At 42.5% G+C, this 22,428-nt stretch overlaps 1 protein-coding gene across 24 annotated transcripts in view; it reads right to left on the bottom strand.

The window, feature by feature from the left end:
* The window catches only part of AAK1 (AP2 associated kinase 1), a 193,654-nt gene extending 188,355 nt beyond the window's left edge, over positions 1-5,299 (bottom strand). For 18 of the 24 annotated variants that reach the window (XM_063648632.1, XM_063648629.1, XM_063648636.1 and 15 more), the window contains exons 1-2: positions 2,373-2,530; positions 1,679-2,072 (exon numbers count right to left, since the gene is read on the bottom strand). In XM_063648632.1, coding sequence (XP_063504702.1) covers positions 1,679-1,841 — 163 coding nt within the window. In that variant the 5' untranslated portion in view covers positions 1,842-2,072; positions 2,373-2,530. The other 6 variants (XM_063648623.1, XM_054474747.2, XM_063648625.1 and 3 more) reach the window with 2 other exon arrangements.
* Between the last annotated feature and the right edge of the window lie 17,129 nt (positions 5,300-22,428).

Here is a 22,428-nt window from a genome sequence, read left to right as displayed (position 1 = left end):
TCCCAGCTGAACAAAATGCTCGTGGGCTATAAGGTCAGCAGAGGCCATTCAGAGGGGAGGAAAGTGTTCTGTGGCCCTTCATTTCTCTTGATTTCTCTCTGACACACTCTCCTTTTCACTGTTCCTCCACCCCACTGCAGTTAAGGGCTTTGGCACAGGGATGAAAGAGACAGATCAGACTCAAGGGTGCGGATCTGGCAGCGGGCACAGAAGCATCTCCCAGCCTGCACCAAAGTCCACAAGAAAGATCCAAGGGGACAGTGACTCAGGCCCCAGATAAAGCGCAGCTAGAACAGTACTGAGATTGGAAGAGCAATAATTTCACATGGACATTAAATGTCAGAGATCTTTTTAAAAAATCGTGTTTTTAAAGTACAGGCTTCAACTCTATTCCCAGAAAACTGGGCCCTGCTGAATCCAGTGCTTACACAAGCTGAGAGCCAAACACAGCTTCTTCCTCTTCCAAACCCACCCACCAGCCCGCAACACCCACCATGGTAAGCATTTCCCAGGCCCAGGTCAGGACCCTTGCTTCAACTTTAGCTTGCAAAAGGCCCCTTTTTAAAGAGGCCTCTTAGCTTTCTCTCTTCCCTCGCTAATAAAACTGTTCCCTACCACCACCATGTTGCAGTAAGAGAGACCTCTCCCTTCTTCCAACCCCTCTCAGTCTATAACACAACCTACAGCAGGTTGGCCCCATCCAATCAGTCTGAATTGCTTCATGCTAAGGAAATTGCTGCTTTTATTAAAAATAAAAGCACACTAGGCAGGCGATGGGCTGTGAAAAGTATGAGTCTGGCATAATTATGAAGGTCGAGGTTAAGGTTACCAAAAGAGACATGCAAAGATTTCCCGAAAGCCTGGGGGAATGAAGATGTATATCTACGTGAGTATAGACACACAGATGAAACACAGAGGGAATTTACGCAGCAGATCTAAATAACATCCTCTCTGATATCGAAAAAACAAAATCAGAGCCACTCTCAAGTAATTTTTCTTTTGATTAAAAAAACAAAAAACAAAACCTAAAGCGAGAAGGAAGAGGGGCCTACTAGACTGAGTTCAAAATAACCACATTTGTTTTATGTAATTTCTGTTATCTTTGCTATATCCTGGGGACCTGATTACAGTTGGGTCAGGAAACAAACCTACTAGTGAAATCCACCAAGAGCCTTGGCCCTTGGAAAAACACGTTCACGTTCTCCGAAATCCTCTCGTCCTTCCAATGCCTGCTCATGGAAGTGGGAAAGTTGGGTAGGAGAAAGAGAAACCCCTCTCTTCTTAAAAGTCCCCCCATCCCCACCCTTCAGCCTTCACATCAAGATTTTAAGTTTTAGGAGGATGACAAGCCCATTACCCTGCCTTTGGCATAAAGCTTAACACTTTCACACATACGTTTTCTTGTGTGATCCTCAAAATTTGGCTTCTCAATATTAAAAAAATAAAAATAAAAGGACACTAACGTAAACAATTTCGGCAACCTCCCCACATCCCCATAAGCCCAGTCACTTTCAAATCTCAATTTTAAATCTCTCAAGGACAATGACTCACAGGGCAAGTGAAGGGGGAAGGGAGGGTCAACTGGTCAAAGCCCATTCATACATGCAACAACTAGAAACCACAGTATTGCCGCATCAGCACAAGATTTTAATTTACGGCGCATTGAGCCCCACCGTACCTTCCGCCAACACCTCGTCCACTGTGACCTGCTGTCGCCCGATGCCAAAGACTCTTCCGATGTAGCCACTGCCCAGGCCCGAGGTGCTGCCCCCTCCTCCGCTGGAGCCGGAGCCCAGGCCAGAGCCGCCCTGCTCTCGCCGGGAGTCGAAAAACTTCTTCATCTTGCGAATAGGGAGCAGCAAAGCAAAATACCGATGGTTTCTAGAATTTTTTTTTTTTTTTTTGTAAAGAAAAGAGATCCAAGGATTTCTTCTCGGATTTCACCTCGGAGAGGAGCCACCCGAATCCGGCCGTGGGGGTGGGGGCTGAGGGAGGATGCCTATAGGAATATGCGTGTCAATCGCGCGGCGGGTCCCCTCCTCCTCCAGAAAGCGATTCGTGTAAGTTTAAACCTGTGATGACAGAGGAAGAAAGAGAGGATGAATCAGTAACACACTTAAAAATTCAACCGCTGAGTCCTAGGGGGAGCAAAAGCCATCATCCTGGGGAAACGCTTCATGTATTTTCCTGGCGAGAAAAACCCTGAGGCTGAAAACGCGACCCCGGCCCCAGAACCCCGGACCCCCGAGCCGGGAGCTCGGAGAAAGGAGGGATCCCAGCTGCCCCGGCAGCGCCGACCCTCCCGGGCACTGCCTCCCGCTCCTCCCGGGTCTCCCCGTCTCCCCTCGAGGCGGCATCCTGGCAGCACCCACTTGAGACGGCTCGGCGGCCGGCGCCCTGCTACCAGCCCCGCGACATTGTCACGGCCGCCGGGCCGGCCTGCGACGCAGAGAAGAGGCGGCGCTGCAGCGAGAGCCGGGGCCGCGCTCGGCTCCCGCCCGCCCGCCAGCTGATCCCGGGAGCGCCGGGCGGAGACTGACCTGCCGCCCCTCCCCCGCGCGCGCTCCCGCCCGGCTCCATCCACCCAACCAGGAAGTGAACCGCCGCCGGAAGTGCCCCTCGGGGTGGCGCGGCGAGGGACCGGGGCCTCTCCTGCAATCGCCGCTCTGTCGCTACGGATGGGAAGGAGTCGACCGCGAGAAGAGGACCGGGGGAAGAGGGTCTCAGTGCAGACAGAGTTCTGGAAAGGACTGTTGATATCACCCGAGCCGCAGGGCAAGCTGGGAAAGGTGGCTCGGCACAGTCCGGCTGCTGGACTACAAATCCCAGCATGCTCCTGGAGGAGCTGGCGAGGCGGCAGCCGTGGCCTCCACGGCCTCGAAGGAGATCTGTGGGGTGGCGCGTATGTGGGGACTCGGCAATTTAAACACATCCCGTGAAGAAACTGCCAACGACTAAGTTCCCCCCTGCTATATGTTCCACCCTTCTGGAGCCATCTTATTTGCGGCCTGGCCTCCTGGCACAAGGGATTCTGGAGGTTGTGGTTTCCGAACGGATCGAGACTGACACCTGAAGGACGCGGCTTAACCGCTTTGCCCCTAGCGGGTCCTTGTGGGTTTCCCGACGTCTCCTGGGCTGAAATGGAAGCGAGAAGTGATCGGGAACATTGTACTGGCAGTTGGATCCGGCTGCACCGAGCGCCAGCCTTAAAATAAGTAAAACCGATGCCCTTCCGCCCCTAACCCCAAAAGCTGCTTTTGCGTCTAGATGTTATTGAGAGCCGGCTCTGCGGTCAGCTCTGAGCTAGGCGCTGTGAGAACGCTCAGTAAGACAGTGCCTCGTCTGGAAATGTACAGGCGAGATTCAAACCGAAAAACTGCCAAAGGTTGTGTGCAGGGCAGATCCTAGGATACCAGAGACCCAGCCCGTTGGCTTGACCTCAAAACTCGGGGCCTTTTCAGCCCATGCTGTTCCTTAATTCTTCCTCCTTTGCTGACGCTGTGGGTGCGCATCAAAGCCTAAACTTCACTAGCTCCCTTGCACACAAGAACACTAACCCTAACCTGACCAGTTATTTATTTTTCACTTCAAGATTCTTCCATTGATAATTATGTTTCCCTGATACCGTCCAAGTGCTGAGGGCGGGGATGGACTGTGTGATTTGCATCTGCCAAATGCAGAAAATTTGGAAGGCCAATTGGTACACTTTTCCGACCCTAGATTTCCTGATGGATGATGCTGAAGAGTGGCAAGTTCCTGCCAAAAACAAACAAACAAAAAAACCTACCATGATTTATTAATATTATTTTTCTAACCCCTGAATATGGGTTATTGCTCATCTCTGCCCGCTTTCCCCACTCCCTAGTGCTTGTCTCAGATTTTTTTTTTCCAGCGGGTATTTTAGTAGAGAAGGGTGTCCCGGGGAAAAAAATGGTTCTTGCTTTCTCTAATCTGAATATTGAGCTGAGCTGTGACAGGGCTAACAGTAGCGTTTGTTGCTGCTGCTGCTGCTTGTTTCAAGTAGTGCCATTGTAATTAAACTCCGTGAAGAGATAGCATCTTTTCTTCCGGAGAGAGTCAGTGTTGTCACCTCAGTTCACAAATTCATGTAGCCACCTCCAGGGTGAAATGCAGCCCCTATTCCCTCAAACTAAGCCCACGAAGGCATGTTCTCTGTACTTTCCTTAAAAGGCCAGATTTTTGTCTGAGGAAGTTTGAAACAGATCTTAAAATAGATGAGAAAGCTCATTTGGAATTAGACTCATTGACCCCCATTTTTCTCAGCACTTATTTGTCTTGACTGACTTTTTTAAAGAAGCTGTGCTAGGTCCTAAAATCAATCTGATGCTATCTCAGTTTTTACCTTTCTAGACTTCTCTGGTACCAGACTAGTCCAGGCTTACACAAATCTCAAGTCTTACTTCAGTGATACAAAAACTCCCAATACGCTTAAGGTAGCTAACATGCATTTATTGAACACCCACGTGAATGCTCTGATCAGAAGCTGAGGCAAGAGGTTTAAAAAACAAAAAACATGACTAGATTTCTTGCCCTCCATTCCCTCACAGACTAATAGCATTTATAATGTCAAATCCACAGTTTTTCTTGCTTTACATATATTAAGTATAAAATGCTCACAACCACCCTATGAAGTACCATTATTATACTTATTTTATAGGTGGGTAAGTAAAGCAAAGAGATTAGTGACTTGCCCAAAGTCACACAGTAAATAGCAAAGCCAGGATTCAAACCCAAACATTTTAGTTTCAGAGCCCAGTTCTTACCTGGCTATACTAAACTGTCTACTTAGAGAGAGCAAACATTAACTGATTAAAAGACTTGTGAATAGTTAGAAACCTACGCACAAGCAGCATAGGACCAGGAGACAGGAAAACTCTTGCCACTTCATAGCTGGGACCCTAGACCACTTGTGTCACTGGGCTTATTATCTCAGCTATAAAACCAGAGCTCTTAAAACTCTTAGTAATTTTTTAGTTCCTGAGTACAAAATAATGAACAGATCAGCCACTATAATCTCAAAACTATCACACTTACTTTCTGTATAATTTGTCCCACGCTGCTTTGCATCCCTGTTCAACTTTTAATGTATATTGCTGTCTCAACCAAACACCTCAAAGCCAGAGAACCGTCTTCTACTTATCTCCTTGGGCATCCAGTATAATAGTTTACATAGAGTGTGTTCTTAGCAGTACTTAAAGTAAATAATTTACTTTAAATGTGACACAAAACAGAGCTATCTGATTAAGGTGGAAAGATTGATTTGAAGTATCCTAGATGAGTTTTGAACTAGGTGTGGAAGATGCTATGGGTAAATATTCAAAGGGAGTGGGAAAAGAAAGTGCCATTTACTATTGTTACAATAGTGATCATATGACTGATGGAACAGACTCTTTGAGGCAATAAGATGCCAAATTATAAACAAGACCTAAGGCTATGTCAGGCAAGGGTTAAGTCACGCATCCCTACACTTGAAGAGTAAACCATCTTCTAACTGCCACAAGGTTTTTCTTTTTCTCTGGTAGCTAAATAGACACTGGCCTGGAGATAAGCAATATTGAAACAATTGTAGCTCACTGACCACCAGATGCTGACTAACTGTATCCCCCCAACCCCTGTTCCACAAACCATAACTACCTCTTTGATTGGACAAGAGACTGATTTCAGTAACATCCTAGTAAGAGACTACCAACCACAGACTGGTTCTGGCTGGTTTTCAGAGGCTGTGCACTGAGTGTCTTCATGTCCTCTGCTTCACCTAATTGTAATGTATTTAAATGTTAAATCTCCACCCCAAAGAGAACATAGGACATATGTAACATGCATATTTACTCATTATGCATGCATGTGCTGCCCCCCACTTTGTGAATAATCAAAGCTTCTGTAACTTCTTAAGTGTGTATTCTTAGCCAACTCATTTGGCATAAATTTGTGTTCCACTCTTTCCTCCCTCTAAATACCTGCTTTCAGTCTCTGCCAGAGTCTAAACTCCTCAGCCTGTCAGGATCACCAGCCTGCAGGCTGCAACCCTTTATAAAAAGTAAAGCTCCCCTCTCCAAATTTATAAACCTTGGGATTCTTCAGTTAACACTATGTATCTTCTATATTTCAGTTACAGAATTTTAAAAATATATATATTATCTTGTTTTATTGTTTTATTTTTATTTTATTTATGTATTTATTTATTTTGAGACAGAGTCTCACTCTGTAGCTCAAGCTGTAGTGCAGTGGCGTGATCTCGGCTCACTGCAACCTCTGCCTCCCAGGCTCAAGCGATTCTTGTGCCTCAGCCTCCCGAGTAGCTGGGACTACAGGTGTGTGCCACCATGCCTGGCTAATTTTTTGTATTTTAGTAGAGACAGAGTTTCACCATATTGCCCAGGGTGGTCTCGAACTCCTGAGCTCAGGCGATCCACCCACCTTGGCCTCCCAAAATGCTGGGATTACAGGCGTGAGCCACCACTCCCGGCCTATTTTTTTTTTTAATAATTATATAAAAAATAGAGATGGAGTCTTGCTTTGTTGCCCAGGCTGACCTCAAACTCCTGGACTCAGGTGATCCTCCCACCTCAGCCTCCCAAAGTGCTGAGATTACAGATGTGAGCCACCGTGCCTGACTGATATTATTTTATTTAATCTTCATGGTTGCCTACAAAGTAGACAGTATTATCTATTTTATCAAAGAAAATACTGTTACACTATTATTCCCAATTTTATAGATGAACAATGAAGATTTTGTTAGTAGCAGATGAACATGTATGGTTTTTAGGTTTGAAGGAAATGATTTGACCTGTGGTACACCTAAATCAAGTTACCATAAACCCAGTGTGCTGTATCTTTGAGGAAATCAAAGGAAAGGAGACCACCATTAATTAAAATCCTTAACTAAGTCAAGCACTATGTTGGGTATTTAATCATATAATTTAACCCTCACAATACATCTGTGAGGTGTGCATTACTTTTATTGGTGTGGAAACAGAGGCTGAGCAGGATTAGAGTCTGTCAACTGTTTCTACAAAACATCTTGAAAAGGGCAGAGCCAGGACTGACCTCAAAACCCACATCATTTTCATTACACCATATGGGCTTTCTATGTTGCTGTCTTTTAGCGAAGTGGAACTTGTTAGAAATGCAAATTTTGGGGCCCCATCCAGAACTACTGAATAAGAGGGAGGGGCAGAGGCAGCAGTTTCTGTTCACAAACCTTTCAGGTAATTCTAATACACATTCAAGTTTGAGAACCACTGTTTAGAAGAAGCAAACTTGTAAGAACCATGTCCTTTTTTAAAAAATGACAGTTCTTGCCCAGGCGCGCTGGCTCATGCCCATAATCCCAACACTTTGGGAGGCCGAAGCAGGTGAATCACTTGAGGTCAGGACTTCAAGACCAGCCTGGCCAACGTGGTGAAACCCCATCTCTATTAAAAATACAAAAATTAGCCGGGCATGGTGGCATGCACCTGTAATACCAGCTCGGGAGGCTGAGGCATGAGAATCACTTTAACCCAGGAGGCGGAGCTTGCAGTGAGCCGAGATTGCACCACTGCACTCCATCTGGGGAGACAGAGTAAGACTCAGTCTCAAAAAAAAAAAAAAAAAAAAAAAAGAGACGTTTCTTGATTTTTTTTTTTTTTAAATTTTTAATTTTCTTTTTTGTTTTTTTTTGAGATGGAGTTTTGCTCTTGTCACCCAGGCTGGAGTGCAATGGCACGATCTTGGCTCACCGCAACCTCCGCCTCCTGGATTCAAGCGATTCTCCTGCCTCAGCCTTCCTGAGTAGCTGGGATTACAGGCATGTGCCACCACACCTGGCTAATTTTGTATTTTTAGTAGAGATGGGGTTTCTCCATGTTGGTCAGGCTGGTCTCGAGCTCTCAACCTCAGGTGATCTGCCCACCTCAGCCTCCCAAAGTGCTGGGATTACAGCTGTGAGCCACCGCGCCCAGCCTAATTTTCTCTTTTAAACTGAGCCTTGTCTTCTTATTTTCCACTTGATTTTGGTTTTGGATTTTGTTTAAGAAAGTAATTATGTGCTCATTGAAGAAAGTAGTTAGAAGAAAATAAAAATCAGCTATAATTCTACCACTCAGCGATAACTGCTATTGACATTTTGATCAATTTCCTTTTAGCATGTTTCCATATATAAGTGCATTTTTTACTATATTAGATCACATTATATATTTATATTTTTTTTTCATTTCATAGTTTCCTATTTCATTGTATATTCTCTAAAAATATTCTTTTAGTGGCTGCTTAGTAATCAGTGCTTTACTGTCAAATGTTTTATTTTTAAATGTTACTTTTTATACAGGATTAGAATGAATATTCTCTTGTATTCTCTTGTGTGCTTCTTTGATTATCTTTCTTCTTCTTTTTTTTTTTTTTTTTTCACGACAGGGTCTCGCCCTACCGCCCAGGCTGGAGTGCAGTGGAACAACCTCAGCTCACTGCAGCCTCGACCTCCTGGGCTCAAGCAATCCTCTCACCTTAGCCTTCTGAGTAGCTGGAACTACAGGCTCACACCACCATGTCTGGCTTTTTATTTTTTTAATTTTTGTAGAGACAGGGTTTCACCATGTTGCCCAGGCTGGTCTTGAATTCCTGAACTCAAGCAATCCACCCGCATCAGCTTCCCAAACTGCTGGGATTAAAGGTGTGAGCCGTTGTGCCTGGCCGGATTTTTTTTTTTTTTTTTTTTTTGAGATGGAGTCTCACTCTGTCTTCCATGCTGGAGTGTAATGGCACAATCTCGGCTCAATGCAGCCACTGCCTCCCGGGTTCAAGAGATTCTCCCACCTCAGCCTCTTGAATAGCTGGGATTACAAGCACCTGCCATCATGCCTGGCTAATTTTTATATTTTTTGTAGACACAGGGTTTCACCATGTTGGCCAGGCTGGTCTTGAACTCCTGACCTCAGGTGATCCACCCACCTCAGCCTCCCAAAGTGCTGGGATTACAGGCATGCGCCACCGCGTCTGGCCCCATGATTTTCTTTCTAAGGCTACGTTGTTATAAATGGAATAACTGGGTCAAAAGGTATGAATGTTTTTACAACTAGAGAGCCAAAGTACCCTCCAGGAGATTGATATTGATTTGTTCTCCACTCACTGATCCAGTAAACAAATATTTATTAAGCACCATGTGCTAGACTTTAGAAAGTTTATTACAATAAACAAAATAGTTACACTCCTTGCCTTAAAGGAGCTTTTGGTGGTTTTTGTATCCTTTTTTTTTTTCTTTGAGACAGGGTCTTGCTCTATCACCCAGGCTGGAGTGCAGTGGCATGATCATAACCTGAGGCTTTCAAGGGATCCACCCACCTCAGCTTCCTGTATAACTGGTGCACAGCACCACACCCAGCTAATTATTTCATAATTTTTTGTAGAGACAGGGTGTTGTTATGTTGCCTAGTCTGATCTTGAACTCCTGGCCTCAAGCAATCCTCCTCCCTCGGCCTCCCAAAGTGTTGGGATTACAGGCATAGCCACTGTGCCCAGCTAGAGCTTTTGATCTTAAAAGAAGGCATTAAATCCTAAGTATTTCCATACCCTTGCCAGCACTGAGTTTGTGCAGTTTAAAAATAAATCCATTTCATTTTGTTAGGTTGGAATGGTGTTTATTGTTGTCATTGTTTAAATTAGTGAGGTTGAACAATTTTTCTTGTTCATTTATTTATTCATCAGTTGTTTATTAAGAATCTATTATATACCAAAACAATGCTAGGCACTGGAAATATGATAAAGAAGATTGACATGTGTTTTCCTTCACAGAGTTTATAATGTAGTAATTATTGGATGTGTATATTTCTTCATTTCTGAATTGTATCCTTTTCCATTTTTCCATTGGAGCACTTATTTTTAAGAATTGATTTGAGTGTGCTCCTTTATTCAATCAGTATGTAATGAACTACCATGTACTAAAGGATATGGTGCAAAACAAGATAAACAAGGTTTTTCTTCCTAGAGAGTTTATGTTGGAGTCAGAGCAAAGAGAACACAATAAATAAGCCAACAAGTCAAGAAAAATGTCAGATAGTGATTAATGCTATGTAAATAATTATAGTAGAGTGATGTGATAGTGTCTGAATGACAGCTTGAGATTGGATGTTCAACTCTTTATTAATGACGTTAATTAAAACCTATTATCACATAAATGGAAAATCCTTTTTCTCCAGTTTGATGTTAACCTTTTTTTTCTTTTTTTTTTTTTTGACGAAGGCTTGTTTTTAAAACTTTTTTCCTTGTTATGATAATACATAATCATTTTGCAACATTTGGAAACATATAAAAGCAGAAAAAAAAATAAACCTCAGTTGCTTTCATTACTTATAAGTAAACCCTATCAACAGGTACTTGGATATCCTTTCTGCCTTTTTCATTGTGTATATGTGTGTGTGTGTGTGTGTGTGTGTATGTAATTTTAGTTGATACAGAATACAGTCTATTACAACTTGCTTTTTTCACTATGTGCAAAGAAGCTCTGTCAGTTGCTGGGAATAAAAAATGACAAAATTATAAACAAAAATAGGCATGAGACGTGCCTATTTTAAAAATCATAGATTTCTTTAACTGGCAAGGGGAAGGGTCATGGAGGCAGATGGGTAGTTAGGACATAAATATTAATCAAGTAATCACACAAATATATTTAAAATTAGAAGGTATAGATTTTATCTCATTAACCACTGTAACCCCAACACATAAAACAGTGTTGGGAATCAGTGGTTTACTTTCATTCATTCATATTTTGCATTCTCTCATAAGTGTAGAAATATTCTCTATATTTGTTATTATGTCCATTTCTTGTTCCTAATTTTATATATTTATGTTTTCTCCCATTTTATTTTGATTAGACCAACTGTTTGTTGCCTATATTTTCTTTCTTTCTTTCTTTTTTTTTTTTTTTTTTTTTTGAGACAATCTTGCTCTGTTATCCAGGCTGGAGTGCAATGGCAGAATCTCGGCTCCCTGAAACCTCCAGCCACCTCCCAGGCTCAAGCGATTCTCCTGCCTCAAGCCTCCTGAGTATCTTGGATTACAGGCATGTGCCACCACACCCGGCCAATTTTTTGTATATTTAATAGAGACGCAGTTTTGCCATATTGGCCAGGCTGGTCTCGAACTTCTGACCTCAGGTGATCTGCCTGCCTCAGCCTCCCAAAGTGCTGGGATTACAGGCATGAGCCAGTGTGCCTGCCTATGTTTGCCTATATTTTCAACAAAAAATGCTACTAGATATTTAAAACTCAACTGTAGAGGTTTTTTTTTATTTTCTTCTTTTGTGTGTCATTTTTCCTTTGGCTTTATTTTGCTGTGTCTCTAATTATTCAGATAAATGTTTTATTTGTTGTTTTCTTTCTTGTTTCAAAATAAAAGCTAAAGCTAAGAGTTTATGACTCTCAATAAATGTAGCTAAAGCTAAAGAGTTTGACCATCTAAAGCTAACAGTTTGACTCTCAATAAATATGGCTTTCACACATCACAGAAGTTTTAATTTTTCTGTGCTCATATTTAAGTTCTAAATACTCTAATTACATGTTACATTTTTAGTTCCTCTTTGCCCCATGAGTTATATAAAGTCATTTTTACTTTTTTGTCTTAATTTTACATGTTTACTTTGTAAGAGCTGAGAATAATACGAATAGTGGTTAAGAGTATAGGCCCTCATGCCTGTAATCCCAGCACTTTGGGAGGCTGAGGCGGGCGGATCACAAGGTCAGGATATCGAGACCATCCCGGCTAACACGGTGAAACCCCGTCTCTACTAAAAATACAAAAAAATTAGCTGGGCATGGTGGTGGGCGCCTGTAGGCCCAGCTACTCGGGAGGCAGAGGCAGGAGAATGGCGTGAACCCAGGAGGCAGAGCTTGCAGTAAGCCAAGATCGCACCACTGCACTCCAGCCTGGGCGACAGAGCCAGACTCTGTCTCAAGTAAATAAATAAATAAATAAATAAATAAATAAATAAATATTTAGTTACTTGTTAACTGGTTTATAGTTGAGCTGGTTATCAATCTAGTTACCAATGTTACAGTTGTGCAGTCACCTCTACATTATTTGAATAATACATATATGCACTACCCACCAATAAAGAAATAGTTTTCATAAGAAAACTACAATTGTGTGCATGTTTGTTTTTCACGTCCCTTTAAATTATCATTGAATGAGACTATTACCATTGAATGAGATGGATCAGTATGTGTTTTCAAATAAGGTTAAAATTTTTTTGTTAAATTCAGCCATCATTAGAATTACTTTTGCTATCCCAGAATATTACAAATTATGAATAAAACAAGTATACATAAAAAATAAATAAGTAAATAAATAAAAGAGAACATACATTGGCTAGGTAAAGAATTCCTGGACACAATTTTTCCCTTCACATTTTTATGTCTTCATTGTCCTCTAATGTTTATTGTTGAGTCTAAAAGCTTCCTTATCTTTGTTCCTTTGTAGTAAATTTTATTGTAGGATTCTTTATTCTAAAAATTTAAAACTTTCACAAGAATAGGTCTAGGCAATAGATTCTTTTAATTCTGTCCACAAATTGAGATGTTTCTTCTCAGGGAGAAGAAGCTGGACATGGTGGCATACTCCAGTAGTCCTAGATAGTCAGGAGGCTGAGGCAGAGAATCCAATCGCTTGAGCCCAGGAGTTTAAGGCTGCAGTGAGGATGATCGCACCAGTACAGTCGCATCTGAGCAACAAAGCAAGACCCTGTCTCTAAAAATACAAAACAAAAAAACCACCTATATCATAATTTTGGTTATATTTTTTTTAGGTTCGATTAATAATCAGTGCTTGCCTTACTGTTTTGGGTTTGAGACGGTTTTTTGTGGGTTTTTTGTTTTTTTTGTTTTGTTTGCCACTGGCTGTGTTGCCCAGGCTGGAGTGCAGTGGCGCAATCTTTGCTCACTACAGCCTCTGCCTCCCAGGCTCCAGCGTTTCTCCTGCCTCAGTCTCCCAAGTAGCTGGGGCTACAGGCGCACGCCACCAGGCCCAGCTAATTTTTGTGTTTTTAGTAGAGATGGGGTTTCACCACGTTGGCCAGGCTGATCTCGAATTCCTGATCTCAAGTGATTCCCCCTCCTCAGCCTCCCGAAGTGCTGGGATTACAGGTGTGAGCCACTGCACCCAGCATGACATCACTGTTAATAAGTAAACATTATTCACAGCTGAGCTATATAGTAAAGTCTATTTATTTTCTTTTCTCATATAACATTTTGGAGCTAATAACTCTCTTTTTCATTCCTTTCGTTTCCTATGCATTTTCACTAACTCAACTCCAAACTCTTCACCAGCTGTTAAGATGTTCATTCACGTTAGATATTCTATCAATATCATCTTTCTATAAGAATCTAGGGGACTTCTGACCTGCTTCAGTCTGATATGCCCTCCGGGCCTGATTTGCAGTTGACATCTTATGATTTCCCTTCACCATCATCTTGGGAATTCTCTTTGCTTTCTTCCTATGCTGGAGCCTCTGTTTTTGTGTCTTGTATCTTCCTGGTTTCTCCTCTTTTCATGAAGCACATCTTCAGTGCTGTCTTGAGAACAGTGTACAGAAGGTAAATGTTTTTAAATTACCATGTCTGAAATGTTTTTCTACTACTCTGACACTTAATTATTTGTCTAGTTTGCAATTCTAGAGTGGAATTTTTTTTTAGAACTGTAAAGAAATTTCTCTGTCATCTTCTAGGTTTCAGTGCTGTTCTTGAGCAGTGTAAAGCCAGTCTGACAACTGATTCTTTGTATGTGAATCAGTCTCTCTCTCTCTCTCTCTCTCTGTGATGCTCTGCTTGTAGGGTGTTCTATTTGTCCCCACCATTCTTCTAGAAATGCACATCCTTCAGTTCTGGACATTTTCTTGAATTACTTCATTCATTGTTGATTTTTACCCTGTGTTTTCTTCTGTTTTCTCTTCCTGAATTTTCTATTGTCCATCTATTAAAAATATTTTTGTTTTGTTGTTCTTCCTGAAATATTTCCTTGCCTTTATCTTCCAACTCTCCCATTGAATAATTGATATACTTATCATTTAAAAAATTTTAAGAGTGCTTTTTTTGTCCCTTAAACATTTCTTTTTAACGTTTTCTCCTTACATGGTTTCTGTTTCCTTCAGTGCTGCTTATTTGGTTGGTTTACTCTCTATATTTCATCTTCAAGTCTTTCCCTAACATTTGATAATCCTTGGTTATCCATATTTAAAACCGGGGATTTGAGGCCGGGCATGGAATTACAGGCTGGGATCACACCTGTAACCCCAGCACTTTAGGAGGCCAACGTGGACAGATTGCTTGAGCCCAGGAGTTCGAGACCAGCATGGACAACATGGCAAAACCCCATCTCTATGAAACACAAAAATTAGCCAGGTGTGGTGGTGCATGCCTGTAGTCTCAGCTACTTGGGAGGCTAAGGTGGGAAGATTGCTTGAACCTGGGAGGTGGAGGTTGCAGTGAGGTGTGATCCTGCCACTGCACTCCAGCCTGGGTGCAGAGCAAGACCCTGTCTCAAAACAAAAACAAAACAAATACAAAATGAAACTGAGGATTTGAAAAGCTGATTGGAAATAGTGTTTAGATATAACTTATTGACCAGAAGGGACACTAGAGGGTAAACCTCAAAAGTTGATTTCCTTAGACCTGGACTTGTCAGAATTCCCCAGAGAAGATGCTTTCACTGTTCTGCATGGGAGGCAAAAACTGATCACTTGTATTGGAGGACCCAGTTCAGGAGAGACCCAGGGGAGAAGCTAAATCATTTTTCACTCTTTTATTTGCTGTCCCTCTTCCAAAGGTTTAGTGCTATTGTCCCCTGTACTATTTTCTTGTCTTCATGGGTTTATGCCCTGAAGGTCTCATCCTCTGCATCAGTGCTGAACTCTGGCTCTCAGCCTTGCCCTGTGTTCCCTCAGAGGAGGAACCCTAAGGTACTTTTTGCAACCACTTCCTGAGCCTTTTGAAGACTCGGTGATATGGATCAGGTTTGTTCTCAACTCTCTCTGCTATTGGCTTTCAATGCTCCCTCCTCTAATCTGCTAAATGATTTTTCACTCTTTTATTTGCTGTCCCTCTTCCAAAAGTTTAGTGCTGTTGTCCCCTCTACTATTTTCTTGTTTTCATGGGTTTATGCCCTGAAGGTCTCATCTTTTTCTTTGGAACAACAGCCATGTACATGTCAAGTCTCCATTCTCTACCGTTTGTGTCTATGATCTCATCTGTTATCATTTTCTTTCTTTTTTTGAGACGGAGTCTCACTCTGTTGCCCAGGCTGGAGGCTAGATCTCGGCTCACTGCAACTTCCACCCTCCCAGTTTCAAGCAGTTCTCCTGCCTCAACCTCCTGAGTAGCAGGGATTACAGGCGATCGCCACCGCACCTGGCTAATTTTTGTATTTTTAGTAGAGAGGGAGTTTCACCATGTTGGCTAAGCTGGTCTTGAACTCCTGACCTTTCAGGTGATCCACCCACCTTGGCCTCCCAAAGTGCTGGGATTACAGGCATGAGCCACCATGCCGGTTTTTTTGTTTGTTTTGTTTTGTTTTGAGACGGAGTCTTGCTTTGTTGCCCAGGCTGGATTGCAGTGGCAGGATCTCGGCTCACTGCAAGCTCAGCTCACTGCAGCCTCTGCCCGCCCCCGCCGGGGTTCCTGCGATTCTCCTGCCTCAGCCTCCTGAGTAGCTGGAATTACAGGCGCGTGCCACCACGCCCGGCTGATTTTTTTTTTTTTTTTTGAGACAGTCTCACTCTGTCGCCCAGGTTGGAGTGCGGTGGCAGGATCTCCGCTCACTGCAAGCTCCACCTCCCGGGTTCACGCCATTCTCCTGCCTCAGCCTCCCGAATAGCTGGGACTACAGGCGCCGGCCAACACGCCCAGCTAATTTTTTGTCTTTTTTAGTAGAGACGGGGTTTCGCCGTGTTAGCCAGGATGGTCTCGATCTCCTGACTTCGAGATCCGCCCGCCTCGGCTTCCCAAAGTGCTGGGATTACAGGCATGAGCCACCACGCCCGGTCCAGAATTAAAACTACATTAGAAGCAGTGAAAAGCTGAGTGACCTGCACCGCAAACTTGAGAAGCTCTTTCAGAAAGTAGAGGAAAAGAACAAAGAGATGACGATGTTAGCCAGGCATGGTTCCATGTGCCTAGAGTCCTACCCACTTGGGAGAATGAGGCAAGAGGATTGCTTCAGCCCAGGAACTTGAGGTTGATCACACCACTGCACTCCACCCTAGGGGACAGAGCAAGACGTACTTTTGTTTTCTTAGAGATGTTCATTACCTTGTCTAGTTTCTTTTGATTCTTACTTGCCTTACTGCCAGCTCTCCCTTTTTGCCTCAATCTATATATTTCATATATTATCTCTTTTTTAGTATCCATTTGCCTTGTTGTTGTTGTTGTTTTTCAGACGGAATCTCGCTCTGTCGCCCAGGCTGGAGTGTAGTGGCGCAGTCTCGGCTCACTGCAAGCTCCGCCTCCGGGGTTCACGCCATTCTCCTGCCTCAGCCTCCGGAGTAGCTGGGACTACAGGCTCCCACCACCACGCCAGCTAACTTTTTGTATTTTTAGTAGAGACAGCGTTTCACCATGTTAGCCAGGATGGTCTCAATCTCCTGACGTCGTGATCCACCCGTCTCGGCCTCCCAAAGTGCTGGGATTACAGGCGTGAGCCACCGCGCCCGGCCTTTTTTTTTTTTTTTTTTTTTTTTTTGGGAGACAGAGTCTCACTCTGTTGCCCAGGCTGGAGTGCAGTGGCGTGATCTCAGCTCATTCCAGCCTCAACTTCCTGGGTTCAAGCAATCCTGCCTCAGCCTCCAAAAGTGCTGGGATTACAGGAGTAAACCCCTATATTCTCGGCCTTTTAATTGAATTTTTATTGCAAACATAAAGTAGTTTTGTTTTTTGTTTGTTTTTGTTTTTTAGATGGAGTCTCACTCTGTCACCTAGGCTAGAGGGCAGTGGCGCAATCTTAGCTCACTGCAACCTCTGCCTCCCAGGTTCAACAGATTCTCCTGCCTCAGCCTCCCAAGAAGCCGGGACTACAGGCCTATGCCCAGCTAATTTTCTGTATTTTTAGCAGAGACAGGATTTTGCCATGTTGGCAAGGCTGGCCTCGAACTCCTGACCTCAAATGATCCACCCGCCTCAGACTCTCAAAGAGCTGGGATTACAGGCGTGAGCTACCATGCCCAGCCTCTTCCTCATCTTGAGTGCTGTGTTTTCTTTTTATATGCTGTAGAATCTTCTCATAAACCTATGAGGTGGTTGTAACTTTTTTCTGTTTACTCATCCTTAGATGAGCAGTGTTGCTATGAGTCAATCTTTTTCTTTTAAAGACTTTTAATAGGTTGTTGGGAGAAGCTTAGGGATCTCTAGTCAGATGACTTCTTAAATTAGAACTTAACCTTTTCATTTTGAAAACCGGTTGTGCTGACTGGAATGGGCACATTAAAGAATTGAACTAAGGCTGAGTGCGGTGGCTCATACCTGTAATCCCAGCACTTTGGGAGGCTGAGGCAGGCAGATCACGTGAGGTCAGGCTTTCGAGACCAGCCTGGCCAACATAGCGAAAACCCGCCTCTACTAAAAATACAAAAATTAGTCAGGCATGGTGGCAGGTGCCTGTAATCCCAGCTACTCAGGAAGCTGAGGCAGGAGAATCAGTTGAACCCAGGATGCGGAGGTTATAGTGAACCCAGAGAGCACCACTGCACCCCAGCCTGGGCGACAGAGCAAGATTTCGTCCCCTGCAAAAAGGAAAGAATTGAACTAAAATGTCCTTGTTATACTTGACATAAAATATAGAGTGGGGTTCCTGAAATGGTCAGGGAGAGCGGTACGAATATTCCTGGCCTATCCTTAGTGAGACATGTATTCTTAAGATCTTTCTCCCTTAGTTCACAGCCTCTTAGTTGGATGCCCCTGTGTCACAGAACGCATTTTGGCTATGGGGTGTGATCTGTGTCTGAGGAACAACAAGAAGCTACACATCATCCACACAGGAGCCAAATCTGGAACTCTGGTCTCAGTTCTTCAGGACTATTTGAGTGAACAATCACTAAACACTAGAGTAAAGGATGTCCTACTAGAAGTCTTATTCTGACTCCTAAAACCACGCTACTCAAAGTGTTGATCCACAAACCAGTGCCAGTCCTTGAACTTTGTTACTGGTCCACAGTTAGATAAGTACAGAAATGGAGAATAAACGTGAAGTATGTGTAAATGATATATGATTTACAGTCCAATTGAGATGCTTTGGGAGTGAAAGTGGGGACAATGAAAATTATGCTAGGACAAAAATCATTAACTGGACTGTCCAGGTAAACTGGAACATATAGTCACCTCATCCTTAGATTTCACTAGCAGTAGAGTCCTGGGGACACAGAAACCAAAAGCCCTCCTGCATTTCTCCGTTCCTGAGAAATTCCCGAATCCCAGCCTCCACGCACTTCTTAGGATAGCCTAGCAATTACCCCTGGGCCCCTTGTGACACCATTTCCTAAACCAGCCCTGGAAACTCACTTATGATTGGACACTATGTCTTGCCCTCTTGCCTAAGCTGAGAACTCTAACAATGACTGTCTTTCCCCTAGAGGGTATTTTGGAGGGCCAGGCACCAGTCCTTAGCCATGCCTCCTTGTGAAGTCTTAAAATATGATGCTTGGTTCCATATGAAATTTAAAGTAGTTTTTTCTAATTCTGTGAAGAAAGTCAATGGAAGCTTGATAGGGATAACATTGAATCTATACATTACTTTGGGCAGTATGGCCATTTTCACAATATTGATTCTTTCTATCTATGAGCATGGAATGTTTTTCCATTTGTTCGTGTCCTCTCTTATTTCCTTGAGCAATGGTTTGTAGTTCTCTTTGAAGAGGTCCTTTACATCCCTTGTAAGTTGTATTCCCAGGTATTTTATTCTCTTAGTAGCAATTGTGAATGGGAGTTCACTCGTGATTTGGCTCTCTGTTTGTCTATTATTGGTGTATAGGAATGCTTGTGATTTTTGCACATTGATTTTGTATCCTGAAACTTTGCTGAAGTTGCTTATCAGCTTAAGGAGATTTTGGGCTGAGACAATGGGGTTTTCTAAATATACAATCATGTCATCGGCAAACAGAGACAATTTGACTTCCTCTCTTCCTATTCGAATACTCTTTATTTCTTTCTATTGCCTGATTGCCCTGGCCAGAACTTCCAATACTATGTTGAATAGGAGCGGTGAGAGAGGGCATCCTTGTCTTGTGCCAGTTTTCAAAGGGAAGGCTTCCAGCTTTTGCCCATTCAGTATGATATTGGGTGTGGGTTTGTCATAAATGGCTCTTATTGTTTTGAGATACGTTCCATCAATACCTAGTTTATTGAGAGTTTTTAGCATGAAGGGGTGTTGAATTTTATTGAAGGCCCTTTCTGCATGTATTGAGATAATCATGTAGTTTTTGTCATTGGTTCTGTTTATGTGATGGATTATGTTTATTGACTTGCATATGTTGAATCAGCCTTGCATCCCAGGGATGAAGCTGACTTGATCATGGCAGATAAGCTTTTTGATATGCTGCTGGATTCGGTTTGCCAGTATTTCATTGAGGAATTTTGGATAGCCAAGACAATCCTAAGCAAAAAGAACAAAGCTGGAGGCATCACACTACCTGGCTTCAAACTATACTACAAGGCTACAGTAACCAAAACAGCATAGTACTGGTACAAAAACAGATATATAGACAAATAGAACAGAACAGAGGCCTCAGAAATAACACCACACATCTACAACCATCTGATCTTTGACAAACCTGACAAAAACAAGCAATGGGGAAAGGAGTCCCTGTTTAACAAATGGTGATGGGAAAACTGGCTAGCCATATGCAGAAAACAGAAACTGGACCCATTCCTTACACCTTATACAAAAATTAACTCAAGATGGATTAAAGACTTAAATGTAAGACCTAAAACCATAAAAACCCTAGAAGAAAACCTAGGCAATACCATTCAGGACAAGAGGCCTGGGCAAAGACTGCATGACTATAACACCAAAAGCAATGGCAACAAAAGCCAAAATTGACAAATGGGATCTAATTAAATTAAAGAGTTTCTTCACAGCAAAAGAAACTGTCATCAGAGTGAACAGGCAACCTAGAGAATGGGAGAAAATTTTTGCAATCTATCCATCTGACCAAGGGGTAATATCCAGAATCTGCAAGGAACTTAAACAAATTTACAAGAAAAAAGCAGACAACCCCATCAAAAAGTGAGCAAAGGATATGAACAGTTACTTCTCAAAAGAAGACATTTATGCAGCCAAAAAATATATGAAAAAAAGGTCATCATCACTGGTCATTAGAGAGATGCAAATCAAACCCACAATGAGATACCATCTCATGCCAGTTAGAGTGGCGATCATTAAAAAGTCAGGAAACAACAGATGCTGGAGAGGATGTGGAGAAAGAGCAATGGTTTTACACTGTTGGTGGGAGTGTTAATTAGTTCTACCATTGTGGAAGACAGTGTGGCGATTCCAAAAGGATCTAGAACCAGAAATACCATTTGACCCAGCAATCCCATTACTGAGTATATACCCAAAGGATTATAAATCATTCCACTTTAAAGACACATGCACACATACGTTTATTGCGGCACTGTTCACAATAGCAAAGACTTGGAACCAACCCAAATGCCCATCAGTGATAGACTGGATAAAGAAAATGTGGCACATATACACCATGGAATACTATGCAGTCATAAAAAAAAGATGAGTTCATGTCCTTTGCAGGAACATGGCTGAAGCTGGAAAGCATCATTCTCAAAACTAACACAGGAACAGAAAACCAAACACCACATGTTCTCACTCGTAAGTGGGAGTTGAACAATGAGAACACATGGACACAGGGAGGGGAACATACACACTGGGGCCTGTCAGTGGGTAGGGAGCTAGGGGAGGGATAGCATTAGAAGAAATACCTAATGTAGATGATGAGTTGATGGGTCCAGCAAACCACCATGGCACGTGTATACCTATGTAACAAACCTGCACGTTCTGCATATGTATCCCAGCACTTAAAGTATAATTAAAAAAAAAATATATATATATATATATATATATGATGCTTGGTCATAACCGCTGAACTACTGAATACAGTATTGACCCCAGTTCATTAGAAACTTCAGAGTTTAGTGCTTCTCTGCACATATTTTCCAAATACAGTAGTTCTTTTTTTTTTTTTTTTTTTTTTTGAGATGGAGTCTCGCTCTATCCCCCAGGATGGAGTTTAGTGGCCTGATTTCCGCTCACTGCAACCTCCACCTCCTGGGTTCAAGCTGTTCTCCTCCCTAAGCCTCCTGAGTAACTGAGACTACAGGCATGTGCCACCACACCCAGCTAATTTTTGTATTTTTAATAGACATGGGGTTTCACCATGTTGGCCAAGCTGGTCTTGTACTCCTGACCTCAGGTGGTCTGCCTGCCTCAGCCTCCTAAAGTGCTGGGATTACAGGTGTGAGCCACTGGGCCTGCTCATTAGTTCTTGCTGGTGTAACAGGGGGGCAGAGATTGGGCCACAGTAGAAATCTACAGCCTTTCAGCTGGAAACAACTGTGAAATATCATACACTGTGAACTATTATAGTGGCTTTACAATGTTTTTACTGATACAATCCCTATCTTCTTTTTTTTTTTTTTTTTTTGAGGTGGAGTCTCTCTGTCACCCAGGCTGGAGTACAGTGGCGCAATCTCGGCACACTGCAACCTCCACCTCCTGGGTTCAAGTGATTCTCCTGCCTCAGCCTCCCGAGTAGCTGGCATTACAGGCACCCGCCACCATGCCCAGCTAATTTTTGTATTTTTAGTAGAAACAGAGTTTCACTGTTTTGGCCAGGCTGGTCTCGAACTCCTGAACTTGTGATCCGCCCACCTCAATCTCCCAAAGTGCTGGGATTTACAAGCATGAGCCACCATGCCTGGCACACTACATTAATTTTTAACACCTTGTACTCCCTCATATATTTTAAAGTTGACATATAGAAATTTTCATCACAACTATAAATAATTACAAGGGATATAATTTCTGGCATCTTATAAATACTGATATTATAAAATAAAACTTACATTACTATTTTTAATGTATGCAATGGAGACTAAATACCACATATTCGATGGACTATATTCACCATCATCCTACTTATTCTCCAACAGTTAGAAATTTCACATTATTGCTTTTTCTTCTAGAACATATATTTTTGCCTCCCCAAATATTTTATTCTAAAGTAATAATTTTATGCTGGGAATTCATTTATTGATTTTATATTATAATTCTCTACAACAAAATATGGATATACATGTAAATTTAAGCTTTTAACTTCCTGTGAGTATAAGTCTCTAAGTGTTAAAATTTTTCTTCTGGATTGATTTGTGCTACTTATTAACT

This window comes from Pongo pygmaeus, chromosome 12 (assembly GCF_028885625.2).
Source record: "Pongo pygmaeus isolate AG05252 chromosome 12, NHGRI_mPonPyg2-v2.0_pri, whole genome shotgun sequence".
In the NCBI taxonomy this organism is placed as follows: Eukaryota; Metazoa; Chordata; class Mammalia; order Primates; family Hominidae; genus Pongo; species Pongo pygmaeus.
Note: the sequence above shows the minus strand (reverse complement) of the source record. Positions and strands in the feature narration are given on the sequence as shown.